Here is a 22,294-nt window from a genome sequence, read left to right on the forward strand (position 1 = left end):
TCATCCTAAAGCTGACCCTGGTGCTTTTTTGCTTTCTCTCCCTGCCAGGGTCCCAGTAGAAGTTGCTGGGTGTCCCTCCTTGGTAAGCTTGGGCCCTGCAGGGGTAAACCATAAATCTGAGGTCTCTAGACTGCATGTGAAGACAAACAGCCCACACAAGCCTTTCTGGGGCCTAGTTAGTGCTCAGCCCCCTGTGTCAAGACCAGAGCACCAGGCCCGGTAGGAAACGCCCCAGGACACCGCCTATGGGGAGGAGGGGGATAAGCTTCCTCCCAAGCTCCAGACGTTCTGGGGAGCACCCAAGGGTTATGGGGTCTGGCAAAGGCTCAAGAAAGCCTCACTGGTGATGGTCGATGCTGGCTGAGTCCCTGCTGGCTGCTGGGCCCTCGACACACAATACATGGGATCCTCACCAAACCCTAGGCGGGGGGGTGGGGTGGGTCAGCAGATCACCCTCATCCTCCAGAGAAGAAAACACAGATTTATGTGAAATAATTCTCCAGACAGAATGAGCCTTCCCCACCTGGCAGCCTTTGGCTTCCCCGGCCACTGTCCAAAAGGCCCAATGCCCCTTCACGGTGACAGCCAAGCCCCTGGGAGGCTGGAGAACAGGCTTCCCCAACTGCACGCTCATCCGAGCTACTCCCATGGGGCCTCCTTCTGTCCCTGCCCTTCCAGGGACAAGGGACAAGGCTGTGGAAGAAACCTGTGCTCTCGGGACAGACAGATGGCTGTGTGTGGGGAGGGGGTAACGCAAGAACCTTCCTTCTACGGGAGGACGCAGGGGTCCTGGCTTTTGGGGACAAGCGCTCCTCAGGGTGTTAACACAAAGCATCTTTCCAATGACCTGACTTGCCCGGGACGTTCTCTCTAGTGGCACTATGGGCATTCAAGGCAGGCCCACAGCACAGGCAGATGCAGTGGGATCTGACAAGTGCCACCATCTCTAGGCCCCATGACCGTGACTGCGCCAGCCTCAGAGCAGGCCCCATGGGAGCCCTTGGCTTGCGTGATGTCAGGGAGCCCCACGAACAGCCCCAGGATGTGGGTGCTGGCGCTTTCTCGGTCTTTCAGCAGAGCCGAACCAGAAGCAGTTAAACCAGACTCATTTGGACTGAAGAGCTGGGGGGGGGGGGGTGGCCAGAGGGACGCTGACGGGGGGAATCACTCTGAATAGCTCTACTCTGAAGAGTATTTAGAAAAGAACAGATAAAAAAAGAAACATGGTTTCACCGCCTTCAAGCGCGGGTACTCCCGATATCGGGGCCACCCACTGGGGGCCCTCAGAGGCCAGCTCCAGGAACTGAGGGGGCCACCCTGTCATTTACTGGTGACCCTTGTAACCCCCTGACCCCCTCACTCCCAATTGCGACACTCCGCATGGATGATGACCTGTCCCCAAAGGATCACTCAGTGGGGGTTGGGGAAGATGGGGCTGGGTCCAGCCTGGGGGGGTGCCAATGAGTTCTCCCAGGCAGTGCACCATAGAGGTACCCTCCCCTCCCCAGAGCTGCACCTACCAGGCGCTAAGCATCAGAGATAGTTCCCAGCTCTTGGCTGGGAGGCCCAGGGGCATCTCCTGTCCCCCAGTGTCTTGCCCTGGTCTCACCCAAGGTGGTTAAGGGCGGTAGAGTCCAAAGAGCCTTCCGAACCCCCCACCCCCACTGGGGTTGAACCTTCTAGGCCATGTAGAACATGACTGCCTTGTGCTACCACTGACCCATCTTTCAGAAGAGGAACCCAGGGCCAGGCAGGGGGCTGGCAGGTGGCAGAAACACGCAGGGCAGACTAGAGGTTGTCCTGGACCTGGAGAACAGGGTGCTTCTGGAGGATAGGCAGCGTGAATGAAGCAGCAAGGAGGCCTCTGGAGGCCAAGTGCAGAGGCCAGGGCCTCTGGGGGGCCACACTCAGCCCCAGGGCAGGTGACACACGTGCAGGAAGGGGTCAGGTTTCTGTGCAGCCACCCACTTGCCGACACTGGCAGTCCAGCCCAGGGCCCTTCGGTCCTCAACAAACATTCATTGAGTTCCTTTGAACACCCGGCTTGCCTTGTGTGGGCACCTAAGTCCTTGGCATACATTGCCCTGTGATCCTCACCACAACTCAGAGAGGCTGATACCATGCTGCCCGTTTTATATTTCTTAAAATTTTATTCATTTATTTGTTAGAGAACGAGAGAGAGAAAGAGAACACAAGCATGTGGAGTGGCAGGTGGAGGGACAGGGAGAGGGATCATGATCTGAGCCCACTGAGCCCATGCTGCCCATTTTAAAGATGAGGACAGGTTGCTAACAACTTGCTTGTGGTCACACTGCTGGTAACATGGGCTTGGATTGACCGTGACAGGCACACCCCTGAGAAATGGCCATTCACATAAGGTCTTCCATCTGGAGTTAAGGGGGGGGGGAAAGGAGTGGATTGGGGTCCAGATAGAGGAGGGCTGGGAGTAGGGGAGCTGGCGTGAGCCCCAATTTGCTACATGTCTGCTGTGTGACCTAGGGCAAGTTACCCCCTCCTTCCCACAGAGCCTCGGTAAGGGTAAATGGTGGAAAGCTTGCATAGTCGGCTCTTGAGAAAGATCTTTGAGGTTAAGCTTTGTCTGCTGTAAGTTCACCATTATCGGTTACTGCATCAGTGACTTTTGAGCTCTGAAGGAAAAAGACTGAACTTTGAGAAGAAATTTCCACCCACTGTCTTTCTTATTCGAGAAAGGGAGTCAACCCTGGGGTAGGGAGGGATCAGCAGGAAGGCAGAGGCCCTAAGGGTGGAGGGGAAAGTCCAGGGGAGCGTCCAGGAGGCCTGGCCTGGTTTCAGTGGAGAGCAAGCCTTTGAGGGAAAATTCACCCTACCTTGAAAATAAGCACCTGGGGCACTCAGGTGGCTCAGTGGTTGAGTGTCTGCCTTCAGCTCAGGTTGTGATCCCTGAGGGGTCCTGGGATTGAGTCCCGCATCGGGCTCCCTACTGGGAGCCTACTTCTCCCTCTGCCTATGTCTTTCTGCCTCTCTCTCTCTGTGTCTCTCATGAATAAATAAAATCTCAGAAAAGAGAAGAAAAGAAAGAAAAGAAAAGAAAAGAAAAGAAAAGAAAAGAAAAGAAAAAAGGAAAGGAGCACCTAGTTCTAGCCCAGGACACAGCCGGCCTATCAGCAGCCTCCTCCCGGGCTCCCTCCCTCCCTCCCTGCCAGGGCTGCTCAGGTCCAGTAGTTCCAGCCTCATCCATGGACACCTCACCAGGGCCTCCAGGTGAGGCTGCCTCAGTACCGATGTACCCTCCTGAAGCCTACCACTCCAGCACCCACCTACTGAAGACCCCTGACAATCAGCAGGTATGTGGGAGCAATCTCGGAGGGCCCCAGGGGGCATAGGAACCCACAGGGGACACCCTCGCCTCCCCTCACAGGTGTACCTGTGTAGGTGGCACCAAATTCCCACAAGCTCAGGACCAGGAGTCCTCCGGGAAAGGCCCACCCTGGGCTATGTGCTGATGTAGGCCATTGTTTCCCCATAATCCTGTTTGCCCACAAAGCAACAAGGTGTTCCTGAAGCTCGGCTGCCCAGGCTGTGGTCACCCAGTAAGGGCTTCCAGGCTCCTCCCCATACGAAGCTAATGTGGTAGGTTAAGACTGTAGCAGTGTAGCCAGGGGCCCCAGGTTCAAATCCCTCCACCTCAGGTATGTGAAATGCTAGGTTAAATGGTACACCTGGTGTAGCACACAGCCTGGCGCTTCCTTGAAATGTTACGTGCAGAGTCACCATGTAACCCCATGTGATCCCCACTCCATTCCTCGGAATACACACAGCCAGGAGAAATGAAAACATACAGCCACGCCAACACTTGCGCACAGATGTCCCCAGCAGCATGATTCATGACAGCTAAAACGTGGAAGCAATCCAAATGACCATCAGTGGATGAATGAACAAAAGGCAGTATACTCCACACAATGGAGTATTATTCAGTCGTAAAAAGGAATGACGTCCGGACACATGTCACAGTATGGAGGAACCCTGAAAACATGATGCTGAGTGAAAGAAGCCGGTCACAAAGAACCATATGGTATGACTGCATTTAAATGAAATGTCCAGAAGGGGCAAATCCACAGACAGAAGGTAGACTGGTGTTGCCAGGGCCCGGGGGGTGACTGCTTTTTTTTTTTTTTTTTAATTTTTATTTATTTATGATAGTCACACACAGAGAGAGAGAGAGAGGCAGAGACACAGGCAGAGGGAGAAGCAGGCTCCATGCACCGGGAGCCCGACGTGGGATTCGATCCCGGGTCTCCAGGATCGCACCCTGGGCCAAAGACCGGCGCTAAACCACTGTGCCACCAGGGATCCCCTGGGGGGTGACTGCTTAGTGTGTATGGTTTCTTTTGGGTGATGAAAATGTTCTGGAAGTAGACACGGGTGATGGTTGCACAGCTCTGTGAATATACCAGATGCTTCTGAAGCGCAAACTTGAAGACAGCAAACTGTATGGTATGTGAATTATATCTCAATAAAGCTGTTATAAAAAAAAAAACCCTACTCTTCCCTTACTGGGTTTTTGGGATCTTGGACAAGGAACTGAACAGTGTAGTACCTCCACGTTCTCTCTGTGAAATGGGGCTGGTCACTGCACACACATGGTAAGGGCTGAGGCAAGGACCAAATGAGCTAAGATAGAACTGCTCCGAGTGGTTATCTCTCTAGGTGCCAGCTTTTTCCCTTGGCTTGAATCTGCCATTGGGCTGCCCAGGCTCACTACCTTTCCACTGCCACATTGCCCTTTGGTTTCCACATGCTAAGTTTATAGGGGCCTTTCTTTTCTTTTTTTTTTTTTTGTAAAACATACATATATAAAACTTACCAACTTAACCATTTTTTTTTCAAAAAAGATTTGAGAGAGATAGAACCTGTGAAAGTACGAATAGCGGGGAAGACGGAGAGGGGAAGGGAGAAGCAGGCTCCTTCCTCTGATCGATGTGGGGCTCGATCCCAGGAACTGAGATAACGACCTGAGCCAAAGGCAGGCGCTTAACTGACTGAGCCACCCAAGTGCCTCCCATCTTAAACATTTCTAAGTGTACGGTTCTGTAGTGTTAAGTATATTATATGCTGTCATGCAGCTGATCTCCAGAACTCTTCCCATTTTGCAAAACAGAAACTCAGTACCCACTAAACAACAACATCTCCACTCAGTTCCCCTCTCTCCAGTCCTGGCAATCACCATTCTGCTTTCTGTGTCTACAAATCTACTTGAAATACTTCACTGAGTGGAATCATGAAGTATTTGTCCTTTTGTGACTGGCTTATTATTCCACTTGGTGAAATGTACTTCCTTTTGAAGGTTGAGTAATATTTCACTGTACATATGTACCATGCTTGGCCCTGGACAGAGACACCCAGAGGTGCTTTCACCTTTGGGCTACTTTGAATACCATAGTCATAAATATGGGTGGACAGGTAAAACCCCAGGCTTTTTTTTTTCCTTTTGTAAAATATTTTATTTATTTATGAGAGAGAGAGAGAAGAGAGAGAGAGAGAGAGAGAGAATGGCAGAGACACAGGCAGAGGGAGAAGCAGGCTCCATGCAGGGAGCTCAATTCAGGACTCGATCCCTGGACTCCAAGATCACGCCCTGGGCCAAAGGCAGGCGCTGAACCGCTGAGCCACCCAGGGATTCCCTTTTTTTTTTTCTTTTTAAAGATTTGATTTACTTACTCATGAGAGACATAGAGAGGCAGAGACACAGGCAGAGGGAGAAGCAGGCTCCATGCAGGAAGCCTGATGCGGGACTCGATCCTGGGACCCTGGGATCACGCCCTGAGCCGAAGGCAGACGCTGAACACTGAGCCACTCAGGCATCCCAAGACCCCAAACTTTTAAGCACAGATCTCAGGGATTGGAGTGTGTCCAAAAGATTCTATTTATGGCAAAGATGAGTAGAAGACAGATGCCTCTAGAGGGGCATGCCCCCTTAAAGGTTTAATTGAACACACTCCCAAAAAACACACTCCCAACAAACTGGTGCATTGTCAGCTGCTGGGTATCTTGGTGGGCCTGCCTGGATGCTGGACAACCAGAGTCTGACTGTCCCAGACACCGGTAGGACCGAGCTGGTGCATCCGGGGCTGGTTCCTTGTACCAGAGGTCATGCTAAGAAAAAAGACCTTGCCAGCCATGTGCAGTCTCTAGAAAGACCAGTTCACTTCTTTACAACTGCCTCTCTGGCCTGACAGGAGATGGATCAGTACCACATAGCACTGGTCCTAAGGCCCGGACACGCATGTGGAGTGAGGACAGAGGGGACCAGTCCTCCTAAACTATATCCCGGGATACAAGTGATCCCAGGAAACCCCTCACCCAGGCCCAGGGTGGCTTCCTGGAGGAGGTGATGCTTGAGCCAGCTCCAAGTGAACTCCGTGTTAGGTCTGAACACCTGTGAAGGCTGTCAGACGGGGCTAAAGCTGTAGCGATCACATGTTCTGGTTTGCCCTGTTGTCCAGGGTAATTATCTTTAGCCTTCCCTGTGATTCTCAGAGGTGTCCCCATGTGAATGATAAATTACGTAGTCACTGTGTTAGTTACCTATTGCATAACAAATTGCCCCAAAACTCAGTGGCTTGAAAGAACAAACTTTTCTATCTCTCCCAGTTCCTGGTTAGGAATTTGGGTGCGGCTCCACTGGGTGCTGGGAGCTGAGGATCTCTCAGGAGGTCATGGTCAAGGTGCTGGCTAAGGCTGCGGTCACTGGAAGGCTTGCCTGGGGCGGCAGGATCTGTTTTCCAGGTGGCTCATGCACAGGCTGGCTGTCCGTGGGAGGCCTTGATCCCTCTCCACAAGGCCGCTGCCATGTCCTTGTGACATGGCAGCTGCCCCCACCGAGCAAGGGATCTGAGAAAGCCAGGGAGACAGAAGACAGAGAGGTACAGCCAGACAGAAGCTATCCACTTAGGCCCAGGTTCTGAGGCTTACACCTTGCTTCTGCCACCTTCTGCTCGTTGGAAGTCACTAGTCCAGACCCCACCTTCAGGTGGGGGGAAAGATGTCAAGGGATCTGGGATATTTCACAACTGTCACTTCTGAAATAGGGCATGTGTGGCGTGGAGACAGGACAGAACCAGGGAGGACAGAAGAAATCAGATTAAGGAACAGTCGCAGCACCAGGTGAGAAACAGGATAGTCTGAGAAGGGTTTTGAGCAGAATGAACTATGACATCTGCCCCTGCACCAAACTCCAGTGGGGCCACACGGCCTCCGCTCGGCCCCACATGACCAGCGGGCCCCTCCCTCTGGGTCTTTGGGGCCCTCGCCTTCTATCTTTGTCGGAAAATGCACCTTTTCTTCCCACTGGACAGAAGCTCTGTTTGTGTTTCCCGGGGGCCCTGTACAGAGCAGGTGCACGCCACAGGGTTTCTGCACGAACAAAACAGCAATGTGCACCGACCCCAAGCTGTGGTCACGCCGGCCCCAAACCAGAGCCTGCAACCTGGGCACACCTCTCCTTCCAGTCTCTGGGCCTTTGCTCGTGCTGTGTCCCCTGCCCAGCATGCTCTGGCAGTGTTCATCACTTGCACTGCCCTGGAGGCAGAGGGGCTGCTGGGGAAGCTGTTCGGTGAATTCTGGGTAGAGATGAGGGGGATTGGTCATGGCAGAGGCAGTGGGCGCGGACAAGGAAAGGGTAGACCATGCTGAGCTGCTGGATGTGGGGCAGGCCAAAGACGATGCCGTGCCTTCCCGCCTGGTGCCAGCCCCCTCCTCTGGGGCAGTGGCAGGCCATGGCTGCCCCAGGCAGGTGTGTGAAATGGCTCTGGGGCTCACCTTGGTGCTTTCCACCCACACCCACTCTTGACCCATCTGTGCCCACCACTCCTGCTGCCTGCCTGACCTGTCTTCCTTCATCCTCGTCACTTCCACCTCCTGATGTCTTCCCATTCTGCCCAGACTCGGCTCAAATGGTGCTACCTCCTCCGGGAAGCCTTACTTGCTTGCAGCCCTGGGGTCCCAGAGCATTTTGGTTGCCTCTTGCAGAGGTCCTAAGTGACATATGTCCCCAGGTAGGCTCCTGGAAGGCACTAAGAATCTCCACTTGCTAGAATCAGAGTGTATGCAGGCACAGAGCCATAAAAAGTCTCCTAACCCTAAAAAAAAAAAAAAAAAAAAAAAAAAGTCTCCTAACCTTTTAAACTCCACCCTGGCACTGGCCAGCTTAACCATGGCACTTCCTCTCAGCTAACTATTATTGGAGCTTCTAGTGGACCAGGCTCTACTGTAGTGCTTGTCATGTCCCATTAAGTCCCCACAACAAGCTAGGCAGTGAGCTCGATCATTATTCCTATTTCAGGGGTAAGAAACTGACAGCACAGCTAAGTCAAACAACTGGCCCAAGGTTCCACTGCCAGGAAGCCACAGTGCTAGGATTCCGCCCGAGGGTTCCTGGGCCCCTCACATTGCTGCCAACCTGTCTTTCCCTAAACTGCAATCAAGAGGTGGCCTCAGCCCAATGCACTCAGGAAACCAGTGAGGGTTTTGGAAGGACTGTTTGCAATTTTGAGCTTTTCTCCTATAAATGCCTCTGAAGTCTTGAGCGCTCGCTAGGGCTTGTTGGCAAGATTTCCAGCAGGCAGCAACATGAATGAACACACGCAGGCCAAAACACACCAGCGATCTGCAGGCTATGGATCAGGCCCAGGTGGCCAGCGCAGGTCTCTGGGTACACGCTTACCTCATACTCACCTAGGTGCTTCCCCCGCCCCCCCCCCCCCCAATCAAATGAGATGGACTTTGGGTGGAATTTAAAGATGAGAGTATTTTACTGGCCAAAAAAAAAAAAAAAAGGTCACAGTGTCTGGCCACCTGAATGAACGTACTTCAGGATAATGACCTTGCCCGTGTCCCCTTTTATGGCTAGGGCCTCTCAGCAACACCTCTAAGTGGCTCCTGAGCATGGGGCAGCCAAGCTAGTGGGCTCTTAGGCTTGGCCGAGTGGTCATCAGGCCAGGTTTTACCGCCTTACTCCCTGGGTTCAAACCCCAGCTCTGCCATCTGTGTGTGTCTTGGGGCACTCAAGATCCTTGCTTTCCTTATCTGTAAAATGGGAACAACTCTGACTTGGAGTTGTCAACATTTTTACTACAGACTTATTAGTTGACCCTCGTTTTGCCGTAAGGGGTCCGCAGAGAGCAAATTTTTTTTTTTTTTTTTGCACACAGCATTCTGAATCCCACAAGAGCTGCAGGAGCTTCGGCCTCCCCCTGCCCCCCCCCCCACGCCACCCGCAGCAGACACGCCCCTCTGGTCACGGCGGATCCTGATTGGTCTGTGATGGTCTCATCCCCTGTCCCAGGGATTCGTGCAGGCCTGTTCACGTGACCCAGTTCTGCTCAATGGGATGAAGAAGTCTGTGCAAAAGCGGGGTGGAGAGGTTTCTCAGAAACCTGGAGAGGTTTCTGAGACTTTCGGGAGGCAAGGAGCCTTTCCCAACCTTGGGTTTCCTCCTGACTGCCAATAAAGCCTACAGCCATGCCAAGGATGGCCAAATACAAAGGCAGGAAGACCTGGGTCCTTCAAGACATCATCAAGCCTTAAAGTTACCACCCGTGGAGCAGCCGGTCTTGCAAACTCTTATCACACAAACCTATCATTGTTTAGGCCAGCTGAGTCAAGGCTTTTTGTTATTTGCAACCCAAAGCATCCTGCTGATATCCCGTGGTTGATCACATTTCATCTTCTTGAGAATAAGCCCATCATACCAGAAGGGTCTAAGCTTGGCTTGTGCACTCAGGGAAGGCTTCCTGGAGGAGGTGAGGCCAAAATGGGATCCAAAAGAATGAGAAGGCAGATAAAAAGAGTAGGGCAAAGGGTAACATTCCAGACAGACAGAAGAACAAAGGCCTGAGGTTGGAGATGCCATAGTGTGTGTACACGCGCGTTCATGCAGGAGCAACAGTCTGTGTGGCTGGGAGCCCGCAGAGGTGAGGCTGGAGAAAGAGAAGTAGGTGGGCTGCAGCGGGCCCTCAGCCAGGCTACAGAACCTCAGTTTATCACAAGAGTGGAGGAGAGGCTCTGTGGATGGCTCTGATTTTGTTCACCCAGGGTCTCGCTCTCCCTCTTTGTGCCTGGAATAAGTGCACGCCGCCGGTCCAGCCACCCCCAGATGCTGCCCTGAACCTCGGCAGGGGGCAGGGGCGCTGGGCCTCGCTTCTCCAGGTGTGCTTCTGCCTGCCTCGCCTCTTCCAGCCCCCAGGGCACTCATAAGAGACTGGCTGAAATCTGGGTCACTCTGTGCACGAGTCGGACATCCATCAAACAGGCAGTTACTAAGTGCCGACAAAGCAGTGTGCTAAGCACAGTGGAGAAAGGACCTGGTTCAAATCCCAATTCTGTCTCTTCCCAGCTGCGTGACCTTGAGCAAGCCACTTTCCTTCTCCAAACCCAGCATCTTTACCTTTTTGTAAGGGAGAGTGAAATCAATGGTTGGCCCTCTTCTCTCTGGTACTGGCTGGGAGTCGGGGGTAGGTAAAACTACTCAAAAAGCTTCCTGGGGATAAGGTTTAGCATCAGGGTGGGACAAGAAACCCAACAACATGCTGTGATGGACAACTATGAAGCAGGGATGAAAGGTTCTGGGGAGGGAGCACCTGATCAGGGCGGCGAGGAAGTACAAAATGTAGTTGGTAGGTGAGGCAGGATGGGTCCAGGAGAGAAAGGTCCGCAGAAGCAGGACAGAAGGGATCCAGGAAGCCTACACCTTCCACTCTGTGCCCCCAAAAACCTTTAGGAGCATGTGCTGCTAACAGAAGAGCTGGACATAACAGCTGAACACGGGTATCGTTGCACCTGTAAGAGTAAATCTCTGAGCTTAAGTCAGTAAGATGCAGATTCAAAAATCTCATCTCTACCACTTACTGTGTGACCTTGAGCAAGTCACTTAACCTTTGAGCCTCAGACTCCTTTGCAAAGTGGGTGTAAAACCCAATTCACAGAGCTGTACGATGGTGTGTGCAGGATCTGGGCCTGGGATCCCCTTTCCCACCTAGCTAATTCCTATTTCAAAGCCTTAAGATCCAGTGCCACCTCCTACAGGGAGCCTCCCAGGCCTGTCGGCTTCCCCAGCTGATCCCCTTCCCTGACTCCACTCTACTGTAATTGTGTCCTCCTTCCCCTCCATCAGGCTCTAGGCTTGGAACAAGGAGGAGCAGAGTATCTTAACTCTTAGATGCAGCTGTACCCCCTCCCCCCAGCGAGTATCTACCAATGGCAAGTCCTCCTCCAAGGTTCCACCCAGGTGGAAACAAGAGGGAAAAAGTGATTAAGTCTGCTGGGGGCAAAGGGAAGGGGGGAGGTGGTTCAAGAAAGGTTCAGGGTGAGATCACTAGATGTTGAGGGGTGAACAGAAATTTACCAGGAAAGGGGCGTGTTTGCAGGCCGAATGGGAAGTAGGAAAGCACAGAGGTGTGAAGGGAAGGGTAAGTCAATTGTCGGTCACCAGAGTATCTGCCTGAGTGGCTAAAGGTGAGGATTCTAGATCTGGATGCCAGGGGCCTCTAATGCCATGCCAAGGATACGGCCCTATAGGGAGCGGCTGAAAACTTGTGACTGGGCAGCACAGCGACACTGTGGTGTGTGTGTGTGTGTGTGTGTGTGTGTGTGTGCACACGCGCCCCCAGCCACTAGTTTGAGCTAAACTTAGGTCGGGGGTGGGGAAAGTGACAGGGCTGTGGGCCACCACTGGGGGTAGGTGCTGGTGGAAGAATCAAAAGGGGAGAAAAGTTCGCCCTGGAGGACTGATTATTGAAATAGCTTCAGGAATATATCCACACCCAACTACCCATTCTACTTGTGACAAAGCCGGCATCCACGATCATTACATGCCACACACAGCAGCTCTGTGACAATGGGGGGTGGGGGGTGTCTTCATTACAGGAGGACACAGTGAGAACCCGGGGAGGAAAGGGACCCTGCCCTGGGCACGGGGCTGACCACAGCCTGAAGCCAGCATCCCAGCCTCCGAGTGCAAGGGAAGGCAGGCCTTCAGCTATCTGGCAATTGTACTCAGCACCTTCTAGCACCAGACCCAGGAGACAAGGATATGACCTTTGACCTCTGAGTCATCTTGAGCTTGGACTGGACACCTGGGCCACAGACCAGCGGCCTCCAGCAGCGGGCAGAGCAAGGGCCACTCAATGTGGGGTGATTTCCATGGTCAGACAGCTCAGCAGGGGTCTTGAGCCTCCCATGTCAACCTGTGAATTCTCAAAACTGGACCGGGATAGAGGCTGGAAGAGGGCCGGTCCCTACACAAAGGGTGAGGGGCAGAGGGAGTGGCTCTTTGCTGCCTTCCTAAGAAGCCCCCAGATGCCCCCTCCTCCCAGCACCCACCCAGGCCCCGCTCAGCCGCAGCCTGAGTCATCATCCTGGTTTGAATGGGAGCCTACAAATCAGCCAGGGGGCTGCCTGGGGCTGAGGGCCACCGGTTGGAAAAACAAGGCTATAGTCTCTCTTACCTCCAGCCTCGGAAGCTCAAGACAGGCTGAGGGTGGGGACAGAGGGTAGGTACAGGAGGGATGGGGTGGGGGGGTGTCAACAGCCAGAGGGGGGCGGAGGGGAGGTGGTGGTGGTGAAAGGTTTAGAATTGGAGCTGTTGGCTTTTGTTTTCAAATGACCTGTTTAATAATTACCTTTGGAATCAAAGGAGCCTCTGCTCCGGGAAGGAGAGGATTTCAACCCTCCATACCCCCACCGAGCAGAGCAGAGCAGAGCAGAGCAGAGAAGAGCAGCCGGAGAAGAAAGTAAACAAGATGCCACCAGCGGATCTCGCTCCATCTCGCAAACAATGGCGGGACTGAGCTGCCCGCTCAGACACACACACATCAAAGTGAGATTTCCAGGCAAGAACTTTACCAGGCAGATAAGAAGCTCGGATTGAATTATTTTCCTGCATCCCCAGAGCTTCCCCGAGCTCAGGGCCGAGGGGGGCAGCTTTAGGGGCCGTCCTTGCAACGTTAACCTTGACCTGGAATGCATTCATTCATTTTGCAGCCAGGGAGAACGACCTCCGCCCCAACCCCTAAAAACCCAACCGGCAACAACTTCATCGCTTTGAACAGTCACAATGGTGGACAAACAAGGCATTTAAGTTACAGCGGCCAGCTCGAGCTCACACTCCACTGGGCTCGGGCTCCTTAAAAAAAAAAAAAAAAAAAAAAAAAAAAACAACAACACGCCCCAGTCCAAACGCCCACCGGGGCCCACGGGGTCAGACCTTGACCTGGTAGAGGGAAAAATCCAACTTGGGTTTTCTGTTGTTGTTGTCGTTTCTTCCCCAACCTCCCGAGGCCTTCAACTATTTTTCCCCCTGCAGCATCCAAGCCCAGCCTCGAGGCTGAGCCATAAACACGCCTGCTCCTCCCCCTTCCACGGTTCGGCAACGGCCCCCCCCACCCTCCCGGGCCGGGAGGAGAACGCGGCGCCGCGACCCTCGCCCGCAGCCCCGCCCGGGCCCTGCCGGGCCCTGCCGGACCCTCCGCAGCCTCCCGCGCCGCCGGCGGGCCCCGCGGGCACCTCGGGATCAACACCCACTAATGATTCTACGATTGTGTGCGCCGGGCAGCGGCGCTCAGCACAGTCCCTCCCCCGGCCCCGGCGACGGGGGCCGGCCCGGCCCGGCCCGGCCCGGCCGAGGGATTGGGGGGTGGGGGGGTGGGGGGCGTTAGTTCGTGTTTTCCGCCGTCGCGCCCCCACACCTGTTTTTCTTTCATCCGTTCGTTCGTTCGTTCATTCATTCATTCACGGATTCGTCACCGCAGCCTCCCCGGCCCTCCGGGTCTCGGGGAGGGACCGAGACGGGGGCTGGCGGGGGGAAGGAAGGCAGCGGCGGGGGTACCTCGGGGGCGGGGGGGGGGGCGGCAGGACCCTGCCCGAGGGCAGGTCGGGCGGCTCCGCGGCGGGCGGCGGGCGGCGGGCGGCGGGCGGGGGCGCTCCCCGGGGCTCCAAGTTGTTTCCCGAGGCTCCGCGGCGAGCTCGGCCGCCCGGGTGCGCTTCTTTGTCTGCGCCCGGCCGGCGCCGCGTCCCCGCGCGCTCACCTGGTCTTGGAGGACAGGAAGGCAAGTTTGATGAGGCCGTAGGTGAAGAGCGGGATGCTCTCCTTGGCGACGCTGGCAACTTGCAGCCGGTGCTCCAGGATGTGGAGTTCCATCGTCCGCCCGCGCGCCGCGGCGGCTCATCGGCGGGGGGCGAGCCGCGGCCCCCGCCCCCTGCGCGCCCAGCCGGCACCGGGCGCCGCGGGCGGCCGGCCGGGGCCCGGGAGCTGGGCGCCGGGCGGCCCGGGGCGGACAAAGGGGAGGCCCGCCGAGCCGCGAGGGGGCGGCGGGGGGCGGCGGCGGGCGGCGGCGGCGGCGGCGGCGGCGGCGGCGGCGGGCGAGGGCGGCAGCGCTGGCAGAGCGGCGGCGCGCGGCGCCCGGCGCGGAGAGCAGCTGGTGTTCGCTGTAACAAACAACTTGCCACTCAAACGCCGGCCCGCTGGGCATGCGCGGCCGCCGCGGGGCGTGCCGGGACTTGTAGTCGCGCGCGGCCGGGGCTGTCGGGGGCTGCGAGGCGGGAGCGCGGGCGCCCGCGGGGCGGCCGGCGGCGGGGGGGGCGGGCCGGCCGGGGCCTAGCCACAGCACGCCCCGGCGCTCCCGCGGCACGGCCCCCCCCCCCTCCTCCGCGGCGGCGCGGGAGGAGGCCCGGGTCTGGGAGCGGAGCGACCCGGAGAGATCGGTGCGCACAGCGCAGAGCAGCGAAAGAGGCATGGGTGCTGCGGCCCGAGGTGCGGCCCGAGCAGGGGACCCAGCGGGGCCTGGGGGAAGGGGCATCCCGGCCGGGTTCTGCGGGATGAGTGGGAGCTCGCCGGGGACGGGGGCGGGGGCGGGGCGGGGGCGGGGGCGGGGGCGGGGCTGGAGGCCCGAGGCCTTGCAGGCAGAAGGAACAGCGTGTCCGGAGCACAGAAGCGTGAAAGCCCCCACTGCGCTGTGTTTGGCTTTGCTGGAGCGGAAAATGTGAGGGAGGAGAGGCGAGAGATAAGGCAGGCGTATCACCAGGAGTCCGGTCGAGAGGGGTCATGTGTGCAGATCTGATGAGGTGGCCGCGTAGCCCGCGCAAGCGAGCGAGGGTGGCGGGGACTGCGACTGGCCGATTTAGGGAACAGTCTGAAGTAGTCCCAAGGGCTTTCCGCGCCGCAGCCGTGGCTGCCTGGTTGCTGACGGTCTAGTGAAAGTTGCTGGTGCGTCGCTCTCTGGGAGAGTAATCCGGGGGCAGGGTAGGTCACGTTTACCTGGTGGGGCAGTCCGGGAGGGCTCTTCTTGGGGAAAACCGGCTCTGCCCTCCCACACTCTCTCTCTGAGTCCTCCTGTGTTAGGTAGGAACATATGAGGCTCCCTTATTTCCAGAAAGGGGTGTGAAGCCTGCAATCTGGCAGCTCTTCAAGCAGGCCGAACCCCTTCCCCCTTTGTTTTCACTAAACAATAACCACCCTCTAATAAAGAATAGATTTACTTTTTTTTCTCTCTCTGTCTGTCTGCCTCCTGTAGAATCTGAGCTCCATGAAGGCAGTGATTTCTGTCTGTTTTCTGCTATATTACCAGTGCCTGCAACGTGACGTGAGAGACAGGCATTCAATATTCATGGAGTGCATAAATGCAAACCCTATTCTTTTAAAGTCTGGGGATCTAGAAGGCCCAAACAGAAATGCATTCAGGGTCCAGGCAGGTAACAGAGATGTGTGAACACAATGGGTATCAGACCGTCAAAAGTGGAACAGGAAAAGGGAGGCCTGCTTGAAGGCATCATATTCAATTAAAAGAACACAACAGCACAAAACTACCAACAGGTGAAACCAAGCAAACGAGACTAAAGGTAAGGCTCAGTCACCGTGCTGACTTTGCACCGAATGGCCTCAGTATTTTTTAATATCTGGGCCATGACCCGTGAGCGGATGGTGAAATCAGTTTAGCAGGGCTGACTAGCACTAAAAACAAAACAAAACATGGACACCTGGGTGGCTCAGTGGTTGAGCATCTGCCTTTGGCTCAGGTCGTGATCCTAGCAACCTGCGATCAAGTCCCACATCGGGCTCCCTGCAGCGAGCCTGCTTCTCCCTCTGCCTACGTCTCTGCCTCTCTCTGTCTCTCATGAATAAATAAATAAATAAATAAGATTTTCTTTAAAGATTTTATTTATTTATTCACAGAGACAGAGAGGCAGAGACACAGGCAGAGGGAGAAGCAGGCATCACACAGAGAGCCTGACGTGGGACTTGATCCAGGGTCTCCAGGATCACGCCCTGGGCTGCAGGCAGCGCTAAACCGCTGTGCCACCGGGGCTGCCCAATGAATAAAATCTTAAAACCAAAACAAGAATAGGACATGGCACAGAGCTTTGCATGTAGCAAGGGTAAGTTACCACTATGTGTTCTAAGTTGCAGGACGCTTGAATTTTGGCATGCGTGTCAGTGTGTGTCCGCAGGCGTGTGTGTATACATGTGCATGTGCTGGATCTTGATGCAAAGGTGTTTCTTACTGTAGTCTCCATCAAAAGCATTTGACAGCCCTGTGGGTTTTCTATTAGTCGAGCCAGGCCATCATAAAGTTTGCAGGTGCCGATGGTATTGCAGAATTGCTTTCATTGAGCTGTATTTGGTGATTATGATTTTTGTGAAACTAATACAGAAATGAATATTGAGGTGTTAAAGAGACTGACCTGTGGGCTGCCCAATCCAGAGGATGGTTCCAGGCTGGGGCCAGGGTGAGACATGCACTCTGGAGGTCAAGAAAATGCTGGCGTGGTACTTTCCCAGGGGAATTCACTCCTTCCCCCTTGATTCCTTAGGACTGTATCTTTCTGGTCCTCCTCTGGTTCTTCCATCTTGCCATCTGTGGTTCTTCTCTGCATGGAGGCCCACTTGGTATTCCTTCCTGTAGTGCATTTTTACGGTAATGGCTGCCAGTGCATCGGGCCTCCTGGTAAGGCATCCCACGTTGACTTTGTGTTTGGCCATAGGACATTTTTGGCCAATGAGGTATTAGCAGATGTGCTTGATAAGTCCTGTACACTGGGAGTCGCCCACTTAGAATGCTTCCCTGAGACCCCCACACTGTGGAGAAGCCCGGATGAAAGACCACAGGGAAAGAGGGGCCCAAGTGTTCCAGCTGTTCCAGCTGTTGCCTGCCGACATGAGGGTCACAGCCTCTTGGCCCTTCCAGCTCACCATCCAGATGAACGCAGCCACATGAGTGAGCCAGGTGAAACCAGTAGAGCAACTGTCCGGCCAACCTGTCAAAACATCATAAATAGTTGTTTTTAGCTACCGGGATTTGGAGTGGCTTATTATATAGTAATGGGTAACTCTCATCTTCTCTCACTCTCTGGGTGTGCTTAGTCTCTGGCTTCTAATGTGTCGATGCTCCCCAGATTGACAGTTCCCCGTCAGAACATGTTCCCGAGGCTCTGACTCACACATCCAACTTCCTAGCATCTGGCTACCTCCATCTAAATGTAGACAGGCTCTGCCAACCCAACCTGTTCGAACCTTCTTACCTCACTGTCTAACCCACCTCCGACCTTCTCCCCTTCCTCCTGGAATCTCTGCCTTGGTTAAGCGCACCATGCCTGTTGCCTCAAGATGCCAACCCGGTGTGGCATGCTGGGTTTTTCCAAGATGGTGACAATAGGATCTTCCATCCTCCATGTTCTTCTTGCAATTCACTAATCACCCTGTTAGGAGGTGAGTCTATATGTTCGCTCCCCTTGAATTTGAGCAGGCCTGTGACTTCTGAAACAAGGTCATAACAGGTGACAGGGTTTGCGCCAGGTCCGCTTGGGATGCTCTCTCTTGGAACCATTCTGCTGTGTGGAAGCAAGGGCCACACAGACCACAGGTAAGCGTTTGTATTGGTTGGTTAGGGCCGTGTAATAAACTACGGCGGACTGGGGGGCTTAACCAGCAAAAATGTATTGTTTGACAGACCTCAGGCTCAAAGTCTGAGATGAGGATGTCAGCAAGTTTGGTTCCTCTGAGGCTTCTCTCCTTGGCTTATAGATGTCTGTTTTCTTCCTTCACATGGTCTTGCCTCTATGTGTATCTCTGTATCCTAATCTTCTCTTCTTATGAGGACACCCGTCATATTGATTACAGCCCACCCTAATGATCCCACTTGAAATTAACCACCCCTTTAGAGGGCTTGCCTCCAATATGGTCACAATCTGAGATTCTGGGGGTTAGGACTTCAACATATAATAACTCTGGGGACACTAGACACGATTTGGCCCATAGCAGTATTCACTGAGGTTCCAGCTGACAGCCAGCGTCACTACCAGATGTGTGAGGAAGACTTTGTATGACACAAATGCATGAGAGACGCCCAAGCAAGACCCGCTCTTCTAGGCCCGGCCTCTAGAACTCTGAGAGGTAATAATAAAATACGTATTGTTGCTTTAAGTCACTACATTTTGAGATGGTTTGCTAAGTAGCAATTGGTAACTAGAACACCCTGGAATCAACTTGAGGGTGGGGAATGGGGGAAGTTGATTGGGGAATCATCCTAGATTGCTACCTCTTGCTTCCTGTTCCCCCAACCCTATATCTTTATTTACTTATTTTTTAATGTGGGGAAGGCCAGAGAGGGAGAGAGAGAGAGAAAGAGAGAATCTTAAGCAGACTCCAGCGCGGGCGGCCGATGCGGGGCTCCATCTCATGACCCTGAGATCATGACCTGATCATGACCAGAGTTAAACACTTAATCGGTGAGCCACCCAGGTGCACCAGCCCCCCATACCTCTATCTATCTGATCAGTCACCAAGTCCTCGATGATTTTATATACCGTATATCTCTAATCCAGCCTCTTTCTCCACCTTGACCGTCGTGATCCCAAGTCAGATCATAACTCCTCTGTCCTAGAGCTCCTAGTGCCCATTCTGTCTACCTCGTGTTGCCAGGGTAGCTGTTCTACTCTGTGACTGTTCTTCTCTGCCTAACACCCTTTAAGGCAGGGTGGAAACCACAGCTCTCTTAAGAAAACCAAGCTTAGATCCTTCACATGTGTAAAAGGGAAGGTTTCTAGATGCATGCTTTTCAATACTGTAGCCATTAACCACTGGCTATTGAGCAGTTGAAATGTGGCTAGCACCATGAGAAACCAGTCTTAATTTCACTTCATTTTAATTTAAATTTAAAAACTACTACTGGATTCCGTTATTCGAAAATGTTCAAGGGGCTCCTGGCTGACTCAGTGGGAAGAGTGTGTGACTCTCGATCTTGGGGTTGTGAGTTTGAACCCCACCTTGGGTGTAGAGAGTACTTAAATAAACATCTAAAAAATTGAAAAAAGACATTCAAGTATGTTTTGGAATAGCATGATTAACTGTCCTGGTTTTTCTGGGACTGAGGAGGATTTCAGGGCTTGGGGCTTTGGGTTTTAAAGCCAGGACTGGGGTAAACCAGGACATGTTGATCACACTACTTTGAAACCACTTCGTTATGGAAATCTATGAAATCTAAAACCCACATGAAGTATTGTAGGTGAAAGTTAAGCATCTGGATGGTGATGTGCAAAAAATGTAAAGTACGCCCTGGGTTTCAAAGACTCGGTACAGAAAAAAGAATGCAAAATATCTCCATAATTTTTTACATTGATTACATGTCAAAATGATAATATTTTAGATAGTGGGTTAAATAAAATATATTATTACAATTAATTTCATCTGTTTCTTTTTACTTTTTAAAACTTCCAAATGAAAAAAATAAAAATAAAAATAAAAATAAAACTTCCAAATGCCATATGGCTTACGTTATATTTTCTTGGACAATCCTTTTCTAGAATAGCAGTTATTAAGCTGCGGTTGGTGTCAGAATCACCAGAGGTAGAAATACCCAGGCCCAGGCCTTTTCCTGCTTAGATGAGCCTGGGCCTCTGTTCTCTATTGATCCCCAGGCCTCAGTCGCCCCTCTGTGATGGGGTGGGGTGTAGGAGTATGGATGCCAGGAGCCCCTTGTCCACTTAAGTCTAGAGTCTCTGGACCCAAGAAAGGACTTCTCATTCTGCCTGGCTGAGGCCTAGCATGGCCTTTACCTCGAGGAGGCCACCTCCTCTCCAGAAGATGAACACCTATAATGTCCACCCACTTCAGAGAAGGTTCTGGCCCCTTTCCTCTTGCTCACTTGGGCTGCTTTTGATTCTGTTGATCTGGAATGGGATCAGGCTTTTCCCCCTCCCCAGTTCCCGTGTTTACAAATGTGCAGCCAGGGTTGAAAACCACCACCTCGAAGCCTCCACACCCACTTCTCAAATTCCATGTGAGCAGCAGCAGCGCAGCAGCGTGGCACCTGGGTACTTGTTAGAAATGCTAACTTGGGACTCCTGGGTTGCTCAGTGGTTGAGCCTCTGCCTTTGGCTCAGGGTGTGATCCTTGGGGTCCCAGAATCAAGTCCTGCATCGGGCTCCCTGAGTGGAGCCTACTTCTCCCTCTGCCTGTGTCTCTGCCTCTCTTTCCGTGTCTCTCATGAATAAATAAATAAAATCTTAAAAAAAAAAAAAAGAAAGAAAGAAATGCAAACTCTCAGGCCCCATCCTGAACCTGCTCAGTCAGAAACCAGGGGATGGGGCCCTCAGGTATCTGGGTAACAAGCCATTTGGTAGATGCTGACATAATCTCAAGTTGGAGAGCTATGCCCTTAAAAGAAGAGTGAAGTTAGCACAGGAACAGTATGGCAGGGTCTGGAGTCTTTGTAGACCTTACAGAGGAGGGGTCAGGTCATGTCTTTCGCTGGCTACCCTTAGCCTAAGCTCCTTGGCTGGACCTAGTGGTCGTCTGTCCGTAGTGGCCACCCAACCTGTCTTTTGATGGTTTCCTGTGTTATGAGTCCTGTCTTCACAAAGTAGAAGCTTCCACATCCTCCCTCATGGCCGCGGTACGGCACATCAGACCAGGTAAGACTCGGGCCCAGAAACCCAACAGATGTGTGCACAGCTGCAAGAAGGCAGTGGGGTTCATCCTGGTGACTACTGGTATGTAACACACAGCCCACCCTTATTAGAGGAAAACAACAATTATTTTATGAATTCATAAATTCTTCAGGTTGGCAATTCAGACAGGGCTTGCGGGGACAGTTAGGCTTGGCTCCATGGTATCTAGCTGGACTTCACCTGGAGGACTTGGATCCTGGGAGGGACCTGAAGGCCTGGGAACAAGAATCATCTGGAGGTTTGCTCCCTCACGTGTCTAGTGCCTGGATGGGCTGAGGTGAGATGGTCACCTGGAGCACTCCTTTGTGTGGCCTGGGCCTCTCAGGGCATGGAAGCTAGACTCCCAGAGGGAGCGTCTCCAGGGGCAGTGCACCACGAGAGTGAGGTAGAAACCATATGCCTTTTTTTTTTTTTTTTAAGATTTTATTTATTTGAGAAAGAGTGAGAGAGAGAATGAGTGGTAGGGAGAGGCAGAGGGAGAGGGAGGGAGGGAGGGAGAAGCAGATTCCGTGCTGAGTAGGGAGCCCAACATGGGGCTCTATCCCAGGACCCTGAGAGCATGACCTGAGCTGAAGGCAGACGCTTAACCCACTGAGGCACCCAGGTGCCCCCTATATGACCTTTTTTTAACCTCACATGTCACATGGTGTCACTTTCGTGGTATCCTCTTGGTCAAAACAGGAACAAGCCCATCTTGAGTCAAGATGAAGGGTCATAGGGTCCACCTCTTGATGGAGGGGTGACAAAGTCACCTTGAAGAGCGGGTCAGATGGAATATTAGTGCAGCCATTTTTTAAAAAAGATTTTATTTATTTATTTTTTTTTCTTACTTACTTATTCATTCCTTTAGAGGATGAGCCAGGGGAGAGGCTGAGGGAGATGAAGAGTGCACAGCCTGATGTTGGGCTCAACCTCATCACTCTGAAATCATGACCTGAGCTGAATTCAAGAGTCAGATGCTTAATTGAGCACCCCAGGTACCCCAATGCAGCCATTTTTGGAAATACTCGCCACTGAGTAAGGTGAGGTCCCCAGGAGAAGGTGTGCCTTGTGGGAGTCCTGCCCCATGGCACTGATGAGGGTCTGCTAGTTCAGGCTAGACCCTGTTTCTCCGGCTCCTCCAAAGATTCTGTTCTTAATCTTTTTTTTTTTTTTTAAGATTTTATTTTTAAGTAATCTCTATACTCAATGTGGGGCTTGAATTCACAACCCCAAGATCAGGGTTGTAGACTCTTCCGTTGAAGCCAGCCAGGTGCCCCTGCTCTGAATTTTTTTAATTAAGTTTTTTATCTTGAGAGAATTGTCAATTCATATG

At 53.1% G+C, this 22,294-nt stretch overlaps 1 protein-coding gene across 1 annotated transcript in view; it reads right to left on the reverse strand.

Moving 5' to 3' along the window:
• CASTOR2 (cytosolic arginine sensor for mTORC1 subunit 2) overlaps positions 1–14,280 on the reverse strand; it is a 55,229-nt gene extending 40,949 nt beyond the window's left edge. Inside the window, exon 1 of the mRNA XM_055340305.1 lies at positions 14,064–14,280. Coding sequence (XP_055196280.1) covers positions 14,064–14,176 — 113 coding nt within the window. The 5' untranslated portion in view covers positions 14,177–14,280. The remainder of the gene's footprint in view (positions 1–14,063) is intronic.
• Between the last annotated feature and the right edge of the window lie 8,014 nt (positions 14,281–22,294).

This window comes from Nyctereutes procyonoides, unplaced genomic scaffold, assembly GCF_905146905.1.
Source record: "Nyctereutes procyonoides isolate TBG_1078 unplaced genomic scaffold, NYPRO_anot_genome, whole genome shotgun sequence".
Classification (NCBI taxonomy): Eukaryota; Metazoa; Chordata; class Mammalia; order Carnivora; family Canidae; genus Nyctereutes; species Nyctereutes procyonoides.